The sequence below is a fragment of the Carettochelys insculpta genome, chromosome 2 (genome assembly GCF_033958435.1).
Source record: "Carettochelys insculpta isolate YL-2023 chromosome 2, ASM3395843v1, whole genome shotgun sequence".
Taxonomy (NCBI): domain Eukaryota; kingdom Metazoa; phylum Chordata; order Testudines; family Carettochelyidae; genus Carettochelys; species Carettochelys insculpta.
This window is the reverse complement of record NC_134138.1, coordinates 2593304-2612184: the sequence shown is the minus strand read 5'-3', so window position 1 is coordinate 2612184 and position 18881 is coordinate 2593304. Positions and strand designations below refer to the sequence as shown.

The window sequence follows — 18881 nt, the reverse complement described above, 5'->3', positions numbered from 1 at the left end:
TACCCAGATGATCAAAGATGGGTTCATCCCCACCGCAAAAGCCCAGTTTTGCCTTCTATGCCTCAGTTTCAGATACCACACCCAATCTCACTGGAGAGAAAAGTCCGTGAGCCACCTTGCCATTGCTCTAGCACAGATCTCCTGCTCAAGCCTCAGGAATGGGCACAAGATTACAAGCCTATAAAGCACAGCATAAAACTCAGAAAATACCTAGCCAGCAGGTTCACACCAGATCCTCTTGCAGATTTTATGCCTTTTCTATATAGACTGAGTTTCATTTTTTCCACTCCTGTGAAGCTGAAATTCAGAGCAAAACTGTCACTTTTACAACTGTTCAGGAATAACAGGGAGAAAGCAAGCTGCAAAGATGTACCTTTTACCCGCATTTTTAGGTTAGAACTAGGAAAGTTGTTCAGCTACTCAAACCCCCAGAAGATTTGAAGGTGCTTAGTGCCAGAAAGTGGAAGGCTTCCATTAACTCTGTTCTCTTAGCAGACTGACTAAAAGCTTGGCTATCACCTAGCTGGCTTCATTATGTCCTAGCTCAGCTTTTCTCTCACCTAACACTTATGGATTCAATCTTTTCAACAAATGTTCTAATGCAAATTCTATCCCCGCAGGTCCATGTCAAATGATAATATATATCATGTTGCTTTTGGAACCCTGAAACGATAAAGAAAGTTACATGGGTCAAAATTATTTGGTATGATTTACTAGGGGTTTTGCATATGGTAAACGAATTCTGGTGAACAGGAATCGTACAGCAAAGGCCAACTTCTGGTGTCTGGGCAGATTTATTTTTATCAAGAGAAATTTTAACTTTTAAATTCTGTTAGCAACTGGGGCCTTGTAAAAGCGGCAGACCCTTGTACACAGAGGCTGGTCAGCAGGAAGCGCTCTCAGTGTTCCATGGCAAAGCAAAAGCCAACGCGCTCCCTGAAGGATGCGGGGGAAGGCGATAAAAACAGGTGCAGACACCATGGCTAGCCCATGCTTTCAACAATCTGTTTAAAATTAAACTTTTGGATACACTTCAGCTCCCACTGGACAAAAAGCAGAACCAATGAATCAGGAGGAAGTGACAACTTCTCTGCCTCACCTTCCTGCTCTGGGGTTTTCACAAACATAGTAGCACTTACTAAAGCAAAACTGGGGAGAAAGAATGCAGGGTACTGTGCGAACTCAGGCCATGGCTAGAAGAGTGAGAGGAGTACTGGTCATCAGGTACGGCCCTTCCTACTTCCTGCCAGCAAAGAAACCTGTCAGTACCAACAATCGCAGGATCTTAACTCTTGTCTGCTGGGTTTGCATCTTGATGTGGCTCTGACTAAATCAATGACTGAGCTTTGTTTGCTGGGGCTGAAGCAATAATGTGAAACCATTTCAGTAGCTTTTTTTTTTGCAAAACAGCTGCTGACCAGAAGCCAATTCTGCCTCTCCAGAGGGAGCACGCTTTCACCTGAAAAGGGGTTCTGGCGCATGACTCTGTGGCCAGGGTAAGAATTACTATACAATAAACCCTGAAAATGCATGATTTCAAGTTGCGCTTAACTTGCGCAATTTAACGCAATTTAAGCGCAACTTAAAATCCAGCCCTCAGCCTCCCATGCGGCTCTGGTTCAAACCCCTGCAGCCCAGCTGACCACCTCAGCATAGCTCCAGCTCACCACCTCCGCGTGACTGTGGCTCAACCCCCTGGCCCTGGTTCACCCCTGTCATGTGGGGCTCTGGCTCAACTCCACACCTCCCCATGCCCTCTGCAGCCCTAACTCAACCCAGGCTTATACCCCGTTCCCCTCCCACCGCCCGGCTTAACCCTCCCCAGCTGCTCTCCCCCACCCCATTCCCAAGGCTTACTTTCAAAAGGAGCTCCAGGTGTTCCTGCTGCGTTCCCAGCTGCACAATGTGCATTCTGCCAGGGAAAGAGACGCCCCGACTTACCCGAAGCTCGAGCTATGAGCGCGTGTATGGGAACACGGCTCTTGCGTAAATCAAGTCACTCCTGTCCCTTCTTTACAGGCCAGCTGATGACTCAAACGTATATGCACACCAGTTACAGAACTCCAGCTGGCCTGGGCGGATCGTTGTTGTCAGGTAACAAGCAACACCGAGCCCCAGCTGTACATGGCACCGTGCAAGAACCAGGCAGCAGCTTTTTAATTTAAGCTGTCAGTGTCAAACCAACAACAGTTACAGCCTGACGGTCCCGGAAAAAAGCTTTTGGCTTCAAGAACCTTCTAAAATTGGGAAGGATGGATCCAGGAGCAAAAAAACAGAGGAAGGAGGAGTGAAGGCCAGCAGAAACAGGGACAATCCAACACTGGGCACTCTGTCTAATTTTAACTTACTTGCTGGTCACTCACCACAGTCATTTGTAATGCCTCAAGAAGCTAACTCCCCTCCCTGCAGGGACAGGGCTAGAAGGAGTGCCCTTCCCCCAGCACAGTCCTAGGAGAATATCGAAGTGAACACCATTTTCCTAATTTAAGCCCAGGTCAGAATTCTATTCAGCATGACAAAGACTTGGGAGGATAAATCCGTGCCCGGCTGCTGCAGCAAAGGAAATATGACAAGCAGCTGGCGAGAGGAGATGCAAACGGGAAACACGGTGCGCCATGTACTTCTTAAAACAGGCTGCACGAGTCAGTAGGGGCGGTGAGTCAATAACCTGAGCTTGAATTGGACACACAGCTGAGAGGAAAAGGGGGCAAATTACACAAATAATAAGCACTTGGCTGTAGATAATCGCAGAGGCAAAGGACTCCAAAAATAACACTGAGCTACCAGGTTTATTTTTGCTTGGAAACTTTCATTGTTCAAAACCCTGGCTGTGTAATCACCAAGGGGACAAACTCTTTGTGCAATATCACACAGCAGGGGTGCACAGGGTGGGGGTGGGGCATGAAATTTTAGAGGGGGGCACAGCACAACCAGCCAATGGGGCTCAGGCTCATTCATCTCATTGTAAATGTTGCAATGTGTTACTGGTTTTAGCCTGTATGCTCACGTTTACATACCGATCAATAACGCTTTTACATTCTACAGACTTGTTTTCTTAACGTGCTGAAAGGTTTTTTTCGTATGAACATAACTGAGATTTCCTGTTGATGTGGATTACACTAGTCAGGTGGGGGGACCCTGCCAATTACAGTGGGACCCAACATAAAAAGTTTGCTCCCACCGACTTACAGGATCTCCACACTTCAGCAGGGCAGTTATTTCTCCAGATGTCATCGATTTCCTCCTCATTGAAGATAAATCTGGTACTTGAAAGTTAAACATCCAAATTAGAACATAAAAAAGCAACTATAGTGTTAGGCTGTGTCTCCATCGCACTATTGGAGCATGCCCCAATGGACAAAATGCTGATGTGAACGATGCTCTTCGGTGGGAGACACTCTCCTGTTGACAATGCTACCGCCACTTGTTAGAGTGGTTTTGTTGCACCAACCGGAGATTTTTCTCCTGCCACCAAAGAACAGCTACACAGAACTTACAGCAGAGCACAGCACAGAGCCATAGACACGAAAAACCCCACCTATATAGTAACCTTGGAGCTTCTGAATCTTTGGCTAGAGCCACGCTTCAGCAAAGAGCAACCTGCTCAGGGTTGATCGTCCACACTTTCATTTCACACACGCGCAAAACACTTCCAGGGGGTCAACAATCGACCCCTGTGCTCTTTGCGGGAGGCGAGGAATAAGGAAGGTCGACCTGCCACATGGACAGACATGGAAGGTAACCGTGGAAAAATTGATTTTTAGCTATGCAATTGGTGTAGCTAACATTGTGCATCAGTGGTCAACTTCTATGTCTAGCGCAGACATAGCCTCTGTGTGCACCAAACAAATTTCATATTGAACTCAATTCTGAGTCTACAGAGAATTCAGCAGAACCCAGAGTTACTAACACTGTGGGAGTGGCAGTGGGTTGTAATGTTTGTAACTGAAAAAGCCCATATATCACGGTGATTCTTTCAAATGTTTACACACGAACACTGACCTACTGAAGCTTTGAAACTTTACTGTGCAGAAGAAAAATGCTGCTTTTTTTTTTTAGTAGTTTGCTGAATGGGATTTGTTCTTTGGGGGTCTCTGCTGCTGCCTGACTGTGTGATTTGGGTTCTAAATGAGGCGTACGGTTGACTGGTCATTTTGCAACTCTGGTGTTCACAAGTTTCTCCTGTAAAAGTACAGTGCCATATCTGTTGTGATGCTCTTAATTCTAAATTATCACTGCCGCCAGCTGGAGAAGATGAAAGCACCTGAAGTCTCTGCTGCTGCCGCCACAATGCCAGAATGAAAGCAGTCTCCTTGTTTCGAGGGGGTGTTCGCGCTTAGTTTCCCAAAACAAGAAGATCTGCTCTTCTATGCGTATCTTTGTCTTTAAGTTCCCTGCACAGAGACTCCTGAGCTGATGTAGCCTTTGATGCCACAGAGGCAGGAATCTGACAAACATCTTTCTTGCTGGATGCTGCCATTCCATAGAGTGCCACCAAAAGCACAGCAGATTCCCCAGTGCCCCAAAAAGGAAAGAGAAGTCAGGAACCACCCGCTTCCCAAAGAAATCAGATCAGTACCTTTGCTTGTCTGACATTAAGAGTACACAAGCTGAGCTCAGAACTGGAGCAGGTGAGAGTCTGATGTACTGCGGGGAAGTCACGGCCTAGCCTGAAAAAACTCTTGCAGCCACCACTCCTGCTGAAGGAGCTTCTGACAAGGAAGGATAAATATTTCCATACCCCAAAGTTTAGTACTTCTACTATTTTCTATCACTTATGCCAAGGCTAAAGAATAGCAGCAAATTATCCAGTTGTGAGCAGTATTCTGCTGGTGAACTTGTTTAATTGCCTTCTCCAATTTTTCTGGCAGACTGTCTGAGCTAAGCAAGTCAACGCGGAAAGATGTGAGGAAGTCTGTTCACAGTGGTACAATAATAAGACAGCTACAATAAGCATTGTATTGGATTTAACCAAGATGATGTCCAAGTCAAACCCAATAAAAACTCCACAGCCTTCTCTCTGCTGGCTCCAAGCCACGTGCATTTTCAATATGCTACAGAGACCCTACTCGCAACAGGAGAAAAGCTGTACCCATAAACTCTCTAATGTCGACAAAAAGGTTTGATATCAGCTGCACCTGGTGTTTTTAGGTGAGTGAAAACACACAATCCAGGCCTTTACCTACAAAAAGAAAACAAGAATATAGTGTAACAGACTCTGACCGTGGCTCCAAGCTTGTGGTCCAACTTGCCACATTTTGGGCAAAGGTGCTTTAGAGCAAATACAAATGCATTCAGTTTTACTGATAAATAACTAGGAACAACTGTGCTCTGCCACATACCTGGGGCAGGCTGAACTCTATTTATCTGCACCAGAAACACCTTTGTGACCAGAGACCTGAGCGGTTGAGCAGGGCGTAAGGCATCACCTGTCCAGAGCTGTAGGAGAAGGCACTACTTGCCATCTTCTGAGAATGAGAGGATTTACATAATGGCTGGAAAATGTTTGGGACAGGACAACATTAGGTAGCTTAGTACTGGTGCATCTCTATGCAAATTATTCCAATCTTGCACTAGTGACTCCTCATTGGTTACAGAGCACTTGACCAGTTCATGGCTCAGCAGTTGACTGGGTCAGATCAGAGGCAGATCTGCAGTGAAATGGGTCAGCAGCATTGCTGACACACTCATCTGCTGCAGGTCCTGCTGGGTGAAGCTGTCTTGACTTGCCCAAGATGTTACCGTCCTGACTTCAGAGAGGGAACCAGGGGATTGCACTGCTTAAAATCTAGGCGGAAGCAGGTCAGGGAAATGTTGGCAGGTCATGGTGATTTTTTTTTTAATAGATCGAAATGTTAATATCAGAAAAGACCATGAAGTCTTGTGACAGTCTAATCAGACCCGTACACAACAGACCATTAGATGTCCCTTGCCCAAGTCCTGCTTCAACTCCAGCTGGTGTGATTGAACTAACCAGCCCCTTACAAAACACGCAATCTTGATTTTAAAGCTTCCACTTACTGAGATTCCACCACTGACCTTGGTGAAATTTTCTAATGGTTAGCTACTCTCACTGTAAAATTAGCACCTTATTTCTACTGTCTAGCTTCAACTTACGGCCTTTGGGTCTGATTACATATGTTCATTTTGGTGTGAGTGTACAGCTTGTTATTCCACACTCTTGCTGAGTCTGGAAAGAGTTGTGGCCGCTTTTCCGATCCTCCTATTTAGCTCAGTGTCCAACGACAGGGTGTCAGTGATGGTGGACCCGAGATAAACGAACTCGTGGACGACCTCTAATGTATAGTTGTCAATGCTGATTGATGGGGATTCAGCAACATCCTGACCGAGTACATTCGTCTTCTTTAGGCTGATGGTAAGCCCAAAGTCCTTGCACGCTTTGGAGAACTGATCCAGCAGTTTTTGAAGCTGGCCTTCAGTGTGAGACACTACAGCAGCATTGTCTGCAAACAGCATGTCTCTGATGAGGACTTCTCGCACCTTAGACTTCGCTTTCAGCCTTGCAAGGTTAAACAGTTTCCCATCAGATCTTGTGTGCAGCAAGATGCCCTCTGTTGAAGATCCAAAGGCATGCTTCAGGAGGAGCGCAAAGAAGATCCCGAACAATGTCAGAGCAAGCACGCATCCTTGTTTGACGCCGCTCCTGATGCTCAAAGCATCTGATAATGCGCCGTCATATTGGATGGTTCCTCTCATGTCTTCGTGGAACGACTGGATCATCTTGAGTAACCATGGAGGACAGCCTATCTTGTGGAGCAGTTTGAACAGTCCATCCCTGCTGACCAAGTCTACAGAGCCTGCATCCTCAGCACCCTCCTTTATGGCAGCAAGACTTGGACCCTGTATGCCCGCCAGGAAAAGAGGCTGAACGTCTTCCACTTGCGCTGCCTCAGGTGCATCCTTGGAATATCATGGAAGGACAGAGTGACCAACACCGCCGTCCTCGAGCAAGCTGGAATCCCAACCATGCACACCCTCCTCAGGCAGCGTCGGCTCCGCTGGCTTGGCCACGTCCACAGGATGAATGATGGAAGGATTCCAAAAGACATCCTGTATGGTGAGCTAGCCTCTGGCAAAAGACCTCCCGGACGCCCCCCGTTGCGTTACAAAGATGTCTGCAAGAGAGACCTCAGAGAGGTAGACATCGAGCTGGACAACTGGGAAGAACTAGCAGATGACCGCAGCAGATGGAGGCAGGGGTTACACAAGGGCCTTAAGAAGGGCGAGATGAAGATCAGACAGCTAGCAGAGGAGAAGCGAGCGCACAGAAAGCACAGTAAGGACTTGTCAGACACCCACTACATCTGCGAGAGATGCAGCAAGGACTGTCACTCTCGTGTGGGTCTTTATAGTCACAATAGAGACTGTAAATGAAGTCCTCAATTGAAACTTTAAAGGGCGTGATCCATAGTCTATGCAGATTGAAGGATGCCTACTACATATATTCAAATAAAGAGCTGTCTATCAAATTCATGTTCCCTATGTCGGTATTTAGGCTGAGCAGCTCATGCTGCTCCTTCACTTTGACCAGCTAACTAGACTGGGCTCCTGAGCATCTCACAATGAGGCATGCTTTACAATCCTCTCAGCATTCTCCTGTCTTCCCTGACCACCCCAATTTTTCAGTCTTTCTTGGAGCAGTCACTAGAACTGGACATGGTATTCCAGTAACGGCCACACGAGAGCCAAGCAGAGGGGTAAAATAACCCTTCTACTTCCACCTCAGCGCCTCCAGAAACAGTGCCAGTAGGCACCCCATCCCCAACCTGCTCCTGCACACCCCCTTTTGTTATATTAATTACTTTGCTTCTGTTTACAAACCAACTCCCTGCCCCAAGGGCAGAAGCTGCTGTTAGCGCACAACTCACATTTCCCCACCCAAGCTCTGGCTCAGGGATCGGCAACCTGCAGCTCTTTAAGGACTTCTTTGTGGCTCCCAATGCTGTAATTCCAAAGTAAAAAACAAAAAAAACCTCCCGATTATTTTTGATAAATGATGAACATCTAAAAGCCCAGAAATGAACAACTCATCTCTAAATAGCAAACCATGTGTGATCTCCAAATGTTGGGTAACTCCCCTGAGCACAACCCAGAGCCCTCCAAAGACAGAAGGTTTGGGAGGGAAAGTCAGGAAGACAGGGGTACAAACACACAACTAGAGTATGTAAAAAGTTTGTGAACGTCCTGCGGTAAACGTGTATCGCATTACAAATCATTGTGTGCTCTGTTCTTACAATGGGGGTTACAAAAAGGGCGGGTTGACATTATTTATTAAGGACTGTCTCGAATTCACACGCATTGCGGCTCATGAAGTATTGAATTTTTTACCAAATCGAGAAAAAAATGGCTCTGGCTGCTGTTTGGGTTGCTGAGCCCTGCTCTGGCTCCTGTGTGCTGAGATCCAGCCCTGCCCCCACAGCACTTTGTCCATGGGTGCTTGAGCCCTGGAGCTTTCAGGGGTTTGACTCTTGTTTGTGGTTGAAGAACTCTTCCCTTTCCCACCAGTAATGGGAACCCGGCAGCACCTGCTGTGCAGAACATTGTGGCATGCGTGCCACCTAGTGGCTTACAAGGACACTCCTTTCACAGGCAGCGATGTTAGTCTGTTCCCACAAGACGGCAATTTCACGTGTGCATCTTCCTCTGTAAATACGCGGGTGTGGTCCCAGACACTCAGTCACAAATAACGCACTTCATCCAAAAAATAGCCAGAGATGAGCACGGCATGCCAGGACTTCTCTAGCCAGTTACTATCTGGGACAGCTATCCTACAGCAAAGAAATTTCAGGACCAGACTCCAAAGAGAAATTTCTGAGCTGCAATTCATCTGCAAATTCGACGCCGTTGGCTCAGGCTTAAAGACTCTGAATGGCTGGCTAAATACAAAAGCAGCTGCCCCTCCCTTGGTGTTCACACCTCCAGATCAACTGCTGGTAGTAAGCTTCACCCTTGCTGACTGAGCTAACCTTGTTATCCCCACCCTTGCTCTGGCTTATTTATACCTGGCCCTGCAGATTTCCAAGACCAGCATCTAACATCAGTACCAGGCAAATTAGTAGAAACAATAGTAAAGAATAAAATTGCAAGGCACGTAGAAGAGCACGAATTGTTGGGCAAAAGTCAGCATGGTTTCTGCAGAGGGAAGTCGTGTCTGTCTAATCTATTAGAATTCTTTGAAGGGGTTAATAAACATGCGGACAAGGGGCACCCAGTGGACATAATATACCTAGATTTCCAGAAAGCCTTTGACACGGTCCCACACCAAAGGCTTTTATGTAAATTAGGCGGTCATGGGATAGGAGGAAAGATCCTTTCATGGATCGGGAATTGGTTAAAAGACAGAAAACAAAGGGTTGGAATAAATGGTAAATTTTCACAATGGAGGGGGGTAACTAGTGGTGTTCCCCAGGGGTCAGTCCTGGGATCGATCCTGTTCAACTTGTTCATCAATGATCTAGAAAATGAGGTAAGCAGTGAGGTGGCAAAGTTTGCAGATGACACCAAGTTGTTCAGGACAGTCAAAACCAAAAGGGATGGTGAAGAACTACAAAAAGATCTCAGCAAACTGAGTGATTGGGCAGCAAAATGGCAAATGAAATTTAATGTGGGTAAGTGTAAGGTAACGCACATTGGAAAAAATAACCCAAATTACACGTACAACATGATGGGGTCAAATTTAGCTACGACAGATCAGGAAAGGGATCTTGGAGTTATAGTGGATAGTTCTCTGAAGACATCCACGCAGTGTGCAGCGGCAGTTAGTAAAGCAACTAGGATGTTAGGAATTATTAAAAAAGGGATAGATAATAAGACAAAAGATATCATACTTCCCCTCTATAAAACTATGGTACGCCCACATCTTGAGTACTGCGTGCAGATGTGGTCTCCTCACCTCAAAAAAGATATATTGGCATTAGAAAAGATTCAGAAAAGGGCGACTAAGATGATTAGGGGTTTGGAACGGGTCCCATATGGGGAGAGGCTAGAGAGACTGGGACTTTTCAGTCTGGAAAAGAGGCGATTGAGGGGCGATATGATAGAGGTATATAAAATCATGAATGGTGTGGAGAAAGTGAATATAGAAAAAGTATTTACCTTTTCCCGTAATACAAGAACTAGGGGACACCAAATGAAATTGATGGGTAGCAGGTTCAAAACTAATAAAAGGAATTTTTTCTTCACACAGCGCGCAGTCAACCTGTGGAACTCCTTGCCGGAGGAGGCTGTGAAGGCCAGGACTCTATTAGGGTTTAAAAAAGAGCTTGATAAATTTTTGCAGGTTAGGTCCATAAATGGCTATTAGCCAGGGGTACAGTATGGTGCCCTGGCCTTCAGTACAAGGGCAGGAGATAAATCACTTGATCAGTGTCTTCTGTTCTCCTTCTCTGGGGCACCTGGCATTGGCCACTGTCGGCAGACGGGATACTGGGCTGGATGGACCTTTGGTCTGACCCAGTATGGCCATTCTTATGTTCTTATGATGAAGTGAGTCTGTGCTTACGAAAGCTCATGCTCAAAACTTTTCTGTTAGTCTATAAGGTGCCACAGGACCCTTCGTTGCTGTTACAGATCCAGACTAACACGGCTACCCCTCAGATATCTGGGACAGATAAACTCTGCAGCAAACTACTTCTATGCAAATTAGATGTGCCCTTCTGCCTCCCAGGGAAGAGTTATTTGTAATTACAGTGGCACCTACAAGTCCCTAGTCTGCCTGGGGCCCCACTACACTAGACATTGCACAGACCAGTTATCTGTCTGAACAGTACCCAATCCTCTGCCAAAGAGATGGCATCAGGATGGCTGCTCTTCTAATAAAGCAGGACACCACTTTCTACTGCTAAGCCATGATAAAGGAGATAATATCATTTAGTGGACCAGCTTCTGCTGGGGAGAGAGAAGCTTTTGAGCTTACCCAGAGCTCTTGTTTAGGTTTCTCCAGTTTCTGTTGCTGTCACACCAGCAAGAAGTCAGAGGCTGTGTGCATGCACACCAACCAATGGCGGGACAAAAATACAGCTCGGAAGCAACGTAGGACTGTAAGACTGGCCAGTGGGAACCAGTATGACTGCTGCACGCCCTCAAGCTCTGTATCCCCTAGGGTAAGAACAAACAAGGAAAGAACTGTGCAACGGACTGAGACCGAGCAGATGGGTCTAGCACCGGCAGGCGACAGAAGCCCTGCCTTAGCCCAAGCAGCAGCCTCAGATGGTTGTAGGCAGCTGATACATTTTCCAGAAGTGGGATGAAAATTAGCTTCCACCTCAGGGATACTGGGTTGTCCTAGTACAGATTTAGCACAGTTTCCATTATTGACAATTGATCAGCTGTAACTTGTAAGTTTCAGATGAGTGGTAAAGACATCCTCTCTGAGGAACAAAACTTCCCAGCAGGCTACAAGCTTGCTGCAATGGCCTGCACCAAGAAAGATCTTGGGTATCGTTAATGGTGACTGCACAGGAGAGTTCTTATTCAAAGTCCCGCTGGAAAAATCATGATCTGCCAGAAGGCAAAAGGAAGCTCAATAGCCCCCTGCACATACTGGAGCGCAGGAAAAGCAGACACTGCGCATTGTACAGAGGCATTTTACAAGACATCTTTGCTTATGGGAGAGGTCAGGAAGATCTACTTTTCCTCCTCACCTGGCACCTAAGAGCCCAAAGAGAACTGCATTTTACACCACTGGCTGGGCACACAGAAGCTCAAGAGACGCATCTAGAACTTGGAGACAAAGCAGGTTCTCTCCACTTCCACGCATGTGACCAGCACTACGGCATGAGCTCTATGTACAAGGTGCTCTCCATTGGGCATGGACAGAGTCAGCCTTACTGCTCTGTTCCGCAAGTGAGCTGAAGGCTAGAGCTGCACCAGACAGCCTCCTTTGCTGTTCATAAGCCACAGCAGTACAACCCTTAGCAGGACTCCTCAACACAAACTTTGGACATTTAGCCTCATTGACCTTGATCAAATCTCACAGAGGAGATCACAACGTTCAGAATGATTGACCTAGTTCAGCCTGATGAGATGTACAAATACTCCCCAGGGATCTGTATGCCCATTTCCCAGGGAAATCGGGTCTTTCAATCTTAGGTGGCTCCGAAAACTCCCAGAGTAAATTTCCTAACCGGCAAGAAAACCAGCCGCTGCTGCATGGATAGAGACCCCAATGTGAAGTGGCTACTTATGTCTGAAATCTCCCTTCACGCGTGCGGGGGGGGCAGGCTTAGTCTCATAAAAAGGATGATCAACAGCACTCTGTCATGACCCCCAAAGAGCATTAACGGACTACACAAGATCATATGCTGTATGCTCTCATGCAAGGGAAAAGTGTTGAGTTGCTAGTGACAAGTACAGATTTAAATGGCGGACTTAAGGCTGGAAGCAGGCTGCATTATTAGAAGAGAGGAGTAGGAATTATCCTGTCATTTGAACATCAAGGTGATAGGTATAGTGTAAGAACACGGAGACCAGAACATCCGCATTCTGATGGAAGAGAACTGAGAGAAAGATCTAGCCCCATGCAGTGTTAGGGCTGGTGCAGACACCAGACAGGCAGGAAGACATCTCCCTGTTCTTACCATCCTCTCTGGCTGCCATCTGTGCTGGATCGCAGAGAGAAGTCAGCACAGCCTTACTGCGCAGAGGATTGCAGGGTTGGTTGCTAGGCCTAAATCCACGCTTACCAGGAGACTGACCTAATCGGGGTCAATCTTCCCAGGTTCAATTTCATGAGCCTAGTGGCGACGCACAAAATTGAACTATAGGGGTTGACAGTCCATCCCGGTACTCATGATAATGAGGAGCGAGGGAGATCGATGGAAGAGTTTCTCCCGTCAACCTCCCTCAGTGGGGATGGTCACATAAGACAATCGTAGATACGTTGATTCCAGTTAAGCAACCGACGTAGCCGGAACTGGGTATCTCAGATGGACTTTAGGGTCTAGCACACACCCTAAAGCTCCATGAGACACAAAGGTCCTTAAGAGGGCTTAACGGTGTTCAGAAGCCCTCCCGAACCCCAGCTCCTCCCTCCCTCCCTCGCAGAGAAAGCCTCGCAGTGCTTGTTACACTCCTGAGCCCTCTAGGATTCCGGCAAAAAGACGAGAGTGGAGAGTAATGCAAAGCAGTTCTACTCCCCCGAAAAGGCGTCTTCAATGCAATACTTCAGAGGGAAGTGAGTGAGCACGTTATTTCACACCCCCTGCCCTGCCCACACACATACTGTTTCATTGCTATCAGTTTGGAGTCCATGCTCTCCTGCTTTCCTTTCATCATCTGGACATCTGTCAGTAACTTGGTTACGCTGTCTTGACGAACCTTTATATCCTCATTCTTTACACTGGATACCTGGAGACCGAAAGGAAGAGAGGACAGTGAGGTTTCACCCGGTAAAACAGTTCTCTCAGCATCGAAGGTGGCAATACAGATTCACGTCCCTCCCCTTCCCCACGTTCACTGGCCTAACCACATAAAGAACCAAACAGGCTCAGATCAGCAGTCTACTATGCAAGTTTTCTATGAGGCTATCTGCAGACCCTCCATAGAATCACAGGGCTGGAAGGGACCTCAGGAGGCCATCAGTCCAGCCCCCTGCTTCAGGCAGGATCAATCCCAACTAAGTCATCTTCCCTTCCCTGAAGGAGCAGCATCTTTCCGAGTCAGGAACAAATTCAAAGTCTGCTGTGGAAGTGTCCAACAGCTGTTGGCATTTCTGATTTGGTGTACAGTCTTACAATGCACCACTCTGAAGACAAACTGCAAAGGTTAAATTCAAGGGTGCTTATGAGCTAGTCCACTGGAGCGAAAGCAGTGAACACGACCACTGCGATCACACAGAGTAAATAATGCAGCAGCTGAGAAGCAGTAACTCAAGCTACTGCATCCCTTCTCTTTAGTAACTCCAGGATGAGCAGCACTAAAATGCCACCCCACGTCCTCACCTCGGGATGGGTCAGCTAGCTCCAGTTTAAAGCACCATTGAACTCAAGCCAGAGATGCGTTAGCGGCACAGTTGGAGTTATCCTTGACCTAGCAATTCAGCAAAGACCAGCCTCCACCAGACAGGGAGCGGAGGGGCTAGGAAGCGCAGGAGTGCCTCTTGTGTGCAGCAGAGGATACAGCTCTCACAGCCGAATTTTGATCCTGAACATTGCTGTGAAGAACCAAGCCAGCGACCACTCAAAAGAAGAACACCCTCAGCCAAAGCTCACTCTTCAGTGCAAGGAAAGCGCAAGACCAGGGCACAGGCGTGGAGATGGGGCTGTCAGAGTCAGCTGGCCTCATCGTTCCCACAGCAAGAGTTTAAACCACCGAAGGGAAGCTTCTGCGAGGCCTGTTTTACCTTCCTGACAAACAGCTCATGGGGAATGGCACAGGATAAAGGGATAAGCTGCACAGAGAGGCCCCCTCCCCCAGGCAGGCCACACAGCTATTAAAAACGAAGGTTAGTGATGAGTCTGGGATACCCCAAAACACTGGGAAAGTAGAGCAATGCGTATGTGGGAGGGTCACAAGGTTAAAATAACTTTTTAGGTGCCATGAATGCCTCTGCTTCTTGCTGCTCCCCTTACTACGGAACCAATGTGTTAAGGACAAAAATATGGAGTATCATCTTCAAAAAACCTGTCACAACTTTTTCCCGTTAGGCTGAAAATCATCCCAAGTGAATGAGTGCGTTGCTCCTCCATGTCCTGGGGCAAAGGTCCAATTGCACTGACACCTCCTTCTGAGAGGTGCAAATGTACTATAGCCTCCATTAGGCCAGCCCCACACAGCTGGCACCGTAACAGGAAAAGGAGATTAATCCAGAAGTGAACTCGGCCCACAGTTTGCCACGGCCAAGTGAATTTGGCTTCCATGTTACAGGCCAAATTCCCAGTTGTTTTCAGGGTGTCCCAGACAGCACCACAAAGAAGCGAGACGCGAGGTGAGCACAAGTGCCAATGTGATGCGGAGACTCAACTACAAAACCACTTAAAAACGAGAAGTCCTGTGGCACCTTATAGGCTAACAGATTTTTTGGAACATCAGCTTTCGTGGGCAAAGACCCGCTGCGTCAGATGCCACTTGACAGAGAGGGAAAAGGACAGAGCCAATATCCCATTTGCATCCAGAGCATGCTGCTGCTTTTCTGACTCAGGAGAGCCAGACAGCCCCTTCGTGTCAGAGTGGCTCATTTATGGGCTGGACTGGAATATCTGTTACGTGCACTTACGCTGGTTACTTTCCTCTTGATGTTCTCCAGCAGCTGCTCCTGGCCTCGGATGAAGTATGGGTGCTGAAATTCAGTATCGTCCTTCTCTGGCTTCACCAAACCTCCCTGCTCAATGTGGACAACCTTTCGAAAGCCATCTGAAAGTCAGAGGTGGACAGTGAGAGCAAAGCAGAGCAATCTAAAGACCGAGCGTGTGACTGCAAGCATGAATCTAGCATTGTTTGCCAAGGGCAAAGAGAGAGAGTGCCTGACTAGTTCAGCTGCCTTTGGAGTCATTAACCCCTTGAGTGGGTGTCTTCTGCTGCTTCCTCGTGACTTTTCTAAGAGCCTCCCTCACCCCAGCTCTCTCCAACCAGCAGACATGACACCACCGCCTGTGCTAACCTTCTGCCAGGCTGACAGCTTCTCAGCCAGTGCACTCTTATTTTCCACATGCTCACGCCATCCCAAGGCAGTGGTACAGCATGTGGGGAGAACAGGGCAGAGGAAGGACAGAGGAATGGGAGTTTTTGGGGCTCATCTCAGACAAGAGCCCCAGCCTTGCTATACGTCTAAGAGAGAAACACAGCAGAGCATTTCCTAGAAACAGGGATCCCTACTGGCACCAAAGCATCTGGGCCTTAGGAAACAACCTGACTTGTCTGTTCTGTACAAGGCAGCAGAAGGACAGATTCGTCAGCAACAGGTTTTCTTTAAAGATCAATGCCGACAAAGGACTTTTGAAACAAACATGGGCAATTCTCATGACACCAAAGAGCCTGGAATTTATCTGGCTTGGGGGAGGAGATGGTCTCAGAGAACCAGCAGCACTGACACACAGGAGACACAAACACCTGCCTCATCTCTTCGTCCACAACTGACACACCAGCAGTTTTGAGAGGATTCCCAGGAGTCATTCCAACCAGCAACACCACAGCAATCCTTAAGAGCAGAATGGGAACACTAGCATGGCTCAGTGCAATGGGGAAGGGAATGTAAGGAGGCAGAATGTAATTAGCAGAGTGGGAATTTGCCTGAGAAAATGGGGTTGACACTCAAGATACCCACGGAATCTGTAATGAAGCCAAGTGATTAGAATCTCAGTTCTGCATCTCACCAAAAAGAGGCATTGTGCTACCTGCACTGCTAGCCCTTCTCTGGGGGAGGTGTTGGACGAGCTCCGTCCACCTGATTTAGTGTCTCTCCAAGTACCTCTCAGTGCCAGAGGAGGGAGAGCAGTATCTCTCTTTGTGAGACAAAGAGCCTCGGCTGAGTAAGGCTGTATCTCCACCACACAGTTAGGCTGACGTAGGTCCCGTGATGACACATTTGCGCACGGGACTGCCCACGAATCCGTTTCTGGCAATGGAAATGGCCTATTAGTACGGCGCAGTAAAACCAGCTCCCCAAACAGGACACCGCTGGGGTTGTACTACTGAGACTGCCAAAGCGCAACTGCAGAAACTGAATAACCTGTGTCAGCTCAAGGTTCTCTACGAGCTGCCTCATAATGCCTCATTCTCTGGGAGAGCGATTGCTCTGGCTGCAATTTTAATGTGCTCCAGGCTCCTAAACACCTGAAGGCCATCCTCCCCTGCTTGTTAAAACTCCCATTCTATTTCTGAAATGACTTTTCCTGATTACTCACCTGGTGAGCGCACCTAACAACTCTCTCTTATTGCATGCAGCTGCCAGCTGACCATGCCAGCTCTATGCAGCCAATGCACTCCTGCCTGCTGCAGACAGGAAATACTGAATTCCTGGACTTGTGGGGAGCAGCAGCTGTGCATGCACAGCTAGGGACCAGTAATGTTTGGGCCATGCTGGAGCTACTGGTATGAGGGGTGGCCCATCCTGTTGGAGTAGGACCTTGCATGTGAGGGGGAAGTGCGGGAAGGGGGACAGCACAGTCCAGGACAGGTGAAAGGCATCCACTAGAGAACTGGGGCTCTGGTTTTGAAAGGAGCAGAATAGGTGGCACTTCCAGTTGATCCTGATTGTGAACCCCACTTAAAGAAGATAGAGGGGATGAAATCCACCTGAAGTGACCACTGGTGGGTGCCGAATGAGCGGCTGAGGCTGTCTGCTAGGGCGTTCTGCACCCTGGGTAGGCATGAGGGCTACGACAGGTGAATGCGATGGGCAGGGCGATCCCCCAGGAGCAGGGCTTTGTGGCACAGGGCAGAAGAATGAGCACCACTCTGTTTACATAGGGCATCAACAAGGTACTGTCTGTTAGCACTGGCACAGCCATCCCAGCTGTAGCTCTTCGCAGGCTAGGCACACAACCTGCAGCTGTCCAATGCTGACATGAGGGGAAAGCTCTATCTTGGACCCACCTGCCCCGAAGCAGGTCCTGAGGCCCCTTCCTGCCCTAGGATTCTGTGAATCCAGAGCGTGCCTAGGCGCCCAAGGTCCCATCGCTGAAGGGGCTGTGGCGGGCGAGAGCACAGGCTGTGGTTGGTGAAAGGACAACCTGGCTTGGAGCAGGTGAGGCTGCACCCCCCAGGGCAGGGACTGGTGGAGGGTGTTCGGGAGGGTCACCAGTCTGTCTGTGGCGTGTCTGCCTGGCCTGTACACCTCTGCCAGCCGTGACTGCATTTCCTGGGCTTATAGCTCCCAAATGGAGACTCCAGAGCTGCTCGACCATCTGAAACCTCCAGGGCCAAGCTCAGTGCCGTAGCTAACTGGGGGTGGGCGGGCACATCATGGGGGAGTCTTGGTGCCAGGCTCTGCACACCCAAAGGGGACCTGAGTGCCATGAGCAGGTGCATACTCTCAGTCCCCTGGAGAAGGGCATCTGTCAGGGATGGCCAATGGCTGGGTTTGCAGTTCTTACACTACACAGGGCCTTAGGGGGAGGCCCACGGGGTCCCAAACAGACACAGGACTGGCAATTGCCACTGAAGCTGCCAGGCTGGCAGTGATGCTGCCATGTCCCAAGGGCTGCAGTGCTGCCAGCAGGAGCCGTGCTTGTTCCTTCAACATTGAGGACTGGTCCAGAGTCTCACGAGCTGTCAGATCCCGACCGTGGTGGTGCCAAGGCTGCTGGAGAATGGGACTGGAGCGATTTGATTGGCACTGCACCATCATGGGCTTGCCACGAGGCTGGCCCACTTGTGATGCCTATGGCACTGAGGAGGCAGGCAGAGATGGTGCGGTCACTGGGGTCTCTGTTGAAAGCTGCCAGTCCCAGGTCTAGCACTGGCAATGAGAGCGCTGCAGCTGAATCTGCCAAGATGGAGACTGCCACCATGGCAATCAAGTCCCTCGCAACCTCAACAGTATCAGGAGTGGAGGAAGAGTCCAACTTCGCCATGGGAGAGAAGAAGTAACAGACTCGATGAGCCCCCGGTGGGGCTGGAGCTGACGATGCTGCGGCCTTGGGGCGCCCAGGCTTGCGCCTTTTCAGGACACCCACCTGGAGACCATCTGTGATGGAGTGGGGGGAGTGCATGTGTGAGTCAGGCTGGATGTCTGAGGCAAGCAGCAGCTCCCAGTGGCTAAGGATGACCCTGGGGCTACAACTGGCAGGTAACACCTCTGCCTGAACAAAGAGCAGGGAGGAGCTGAGAGGGGTTTGAATCGGGGGTGGCAGTTAGAGGCTAGGAAAAGGGAGAGCTGGAAGGCAGCCAGCCTGAGGAGGGGGAAAGCTACACCCCAGAGG

General features: G+C 48.7%; 1 protein-coding gene across 4 annotated transcripts in view; it reads right to left on the bottom strand.

Annotated features, from left to right (window-relative positions):
- The window catches only part of HSF1 (heat shock transcription factor 1), a 118012-nt gene that overhangs the window by 46759 nt on the left and 52372 nt on the right, over nt 1–18881 (bottom strand). For all 4 annotated transcript variants that reach the window (XM_074986443.1, XM_074986444.1, XM_074986446.1 and 1 more), the window contains 2 exons: nt 15236–15372; nt 13244–13368 (listed from right to left, as the gene is read on the bottom strand). In XM_074986443.1, coding sequence (XP_074842544.1) covers nt 13244–13368; nt 15236–15372 — 262 coding nt within the window. The remainder of the gene's footprint in view (nt 1–13243; nt 13369–15235; nt 15373–18881) is intronic.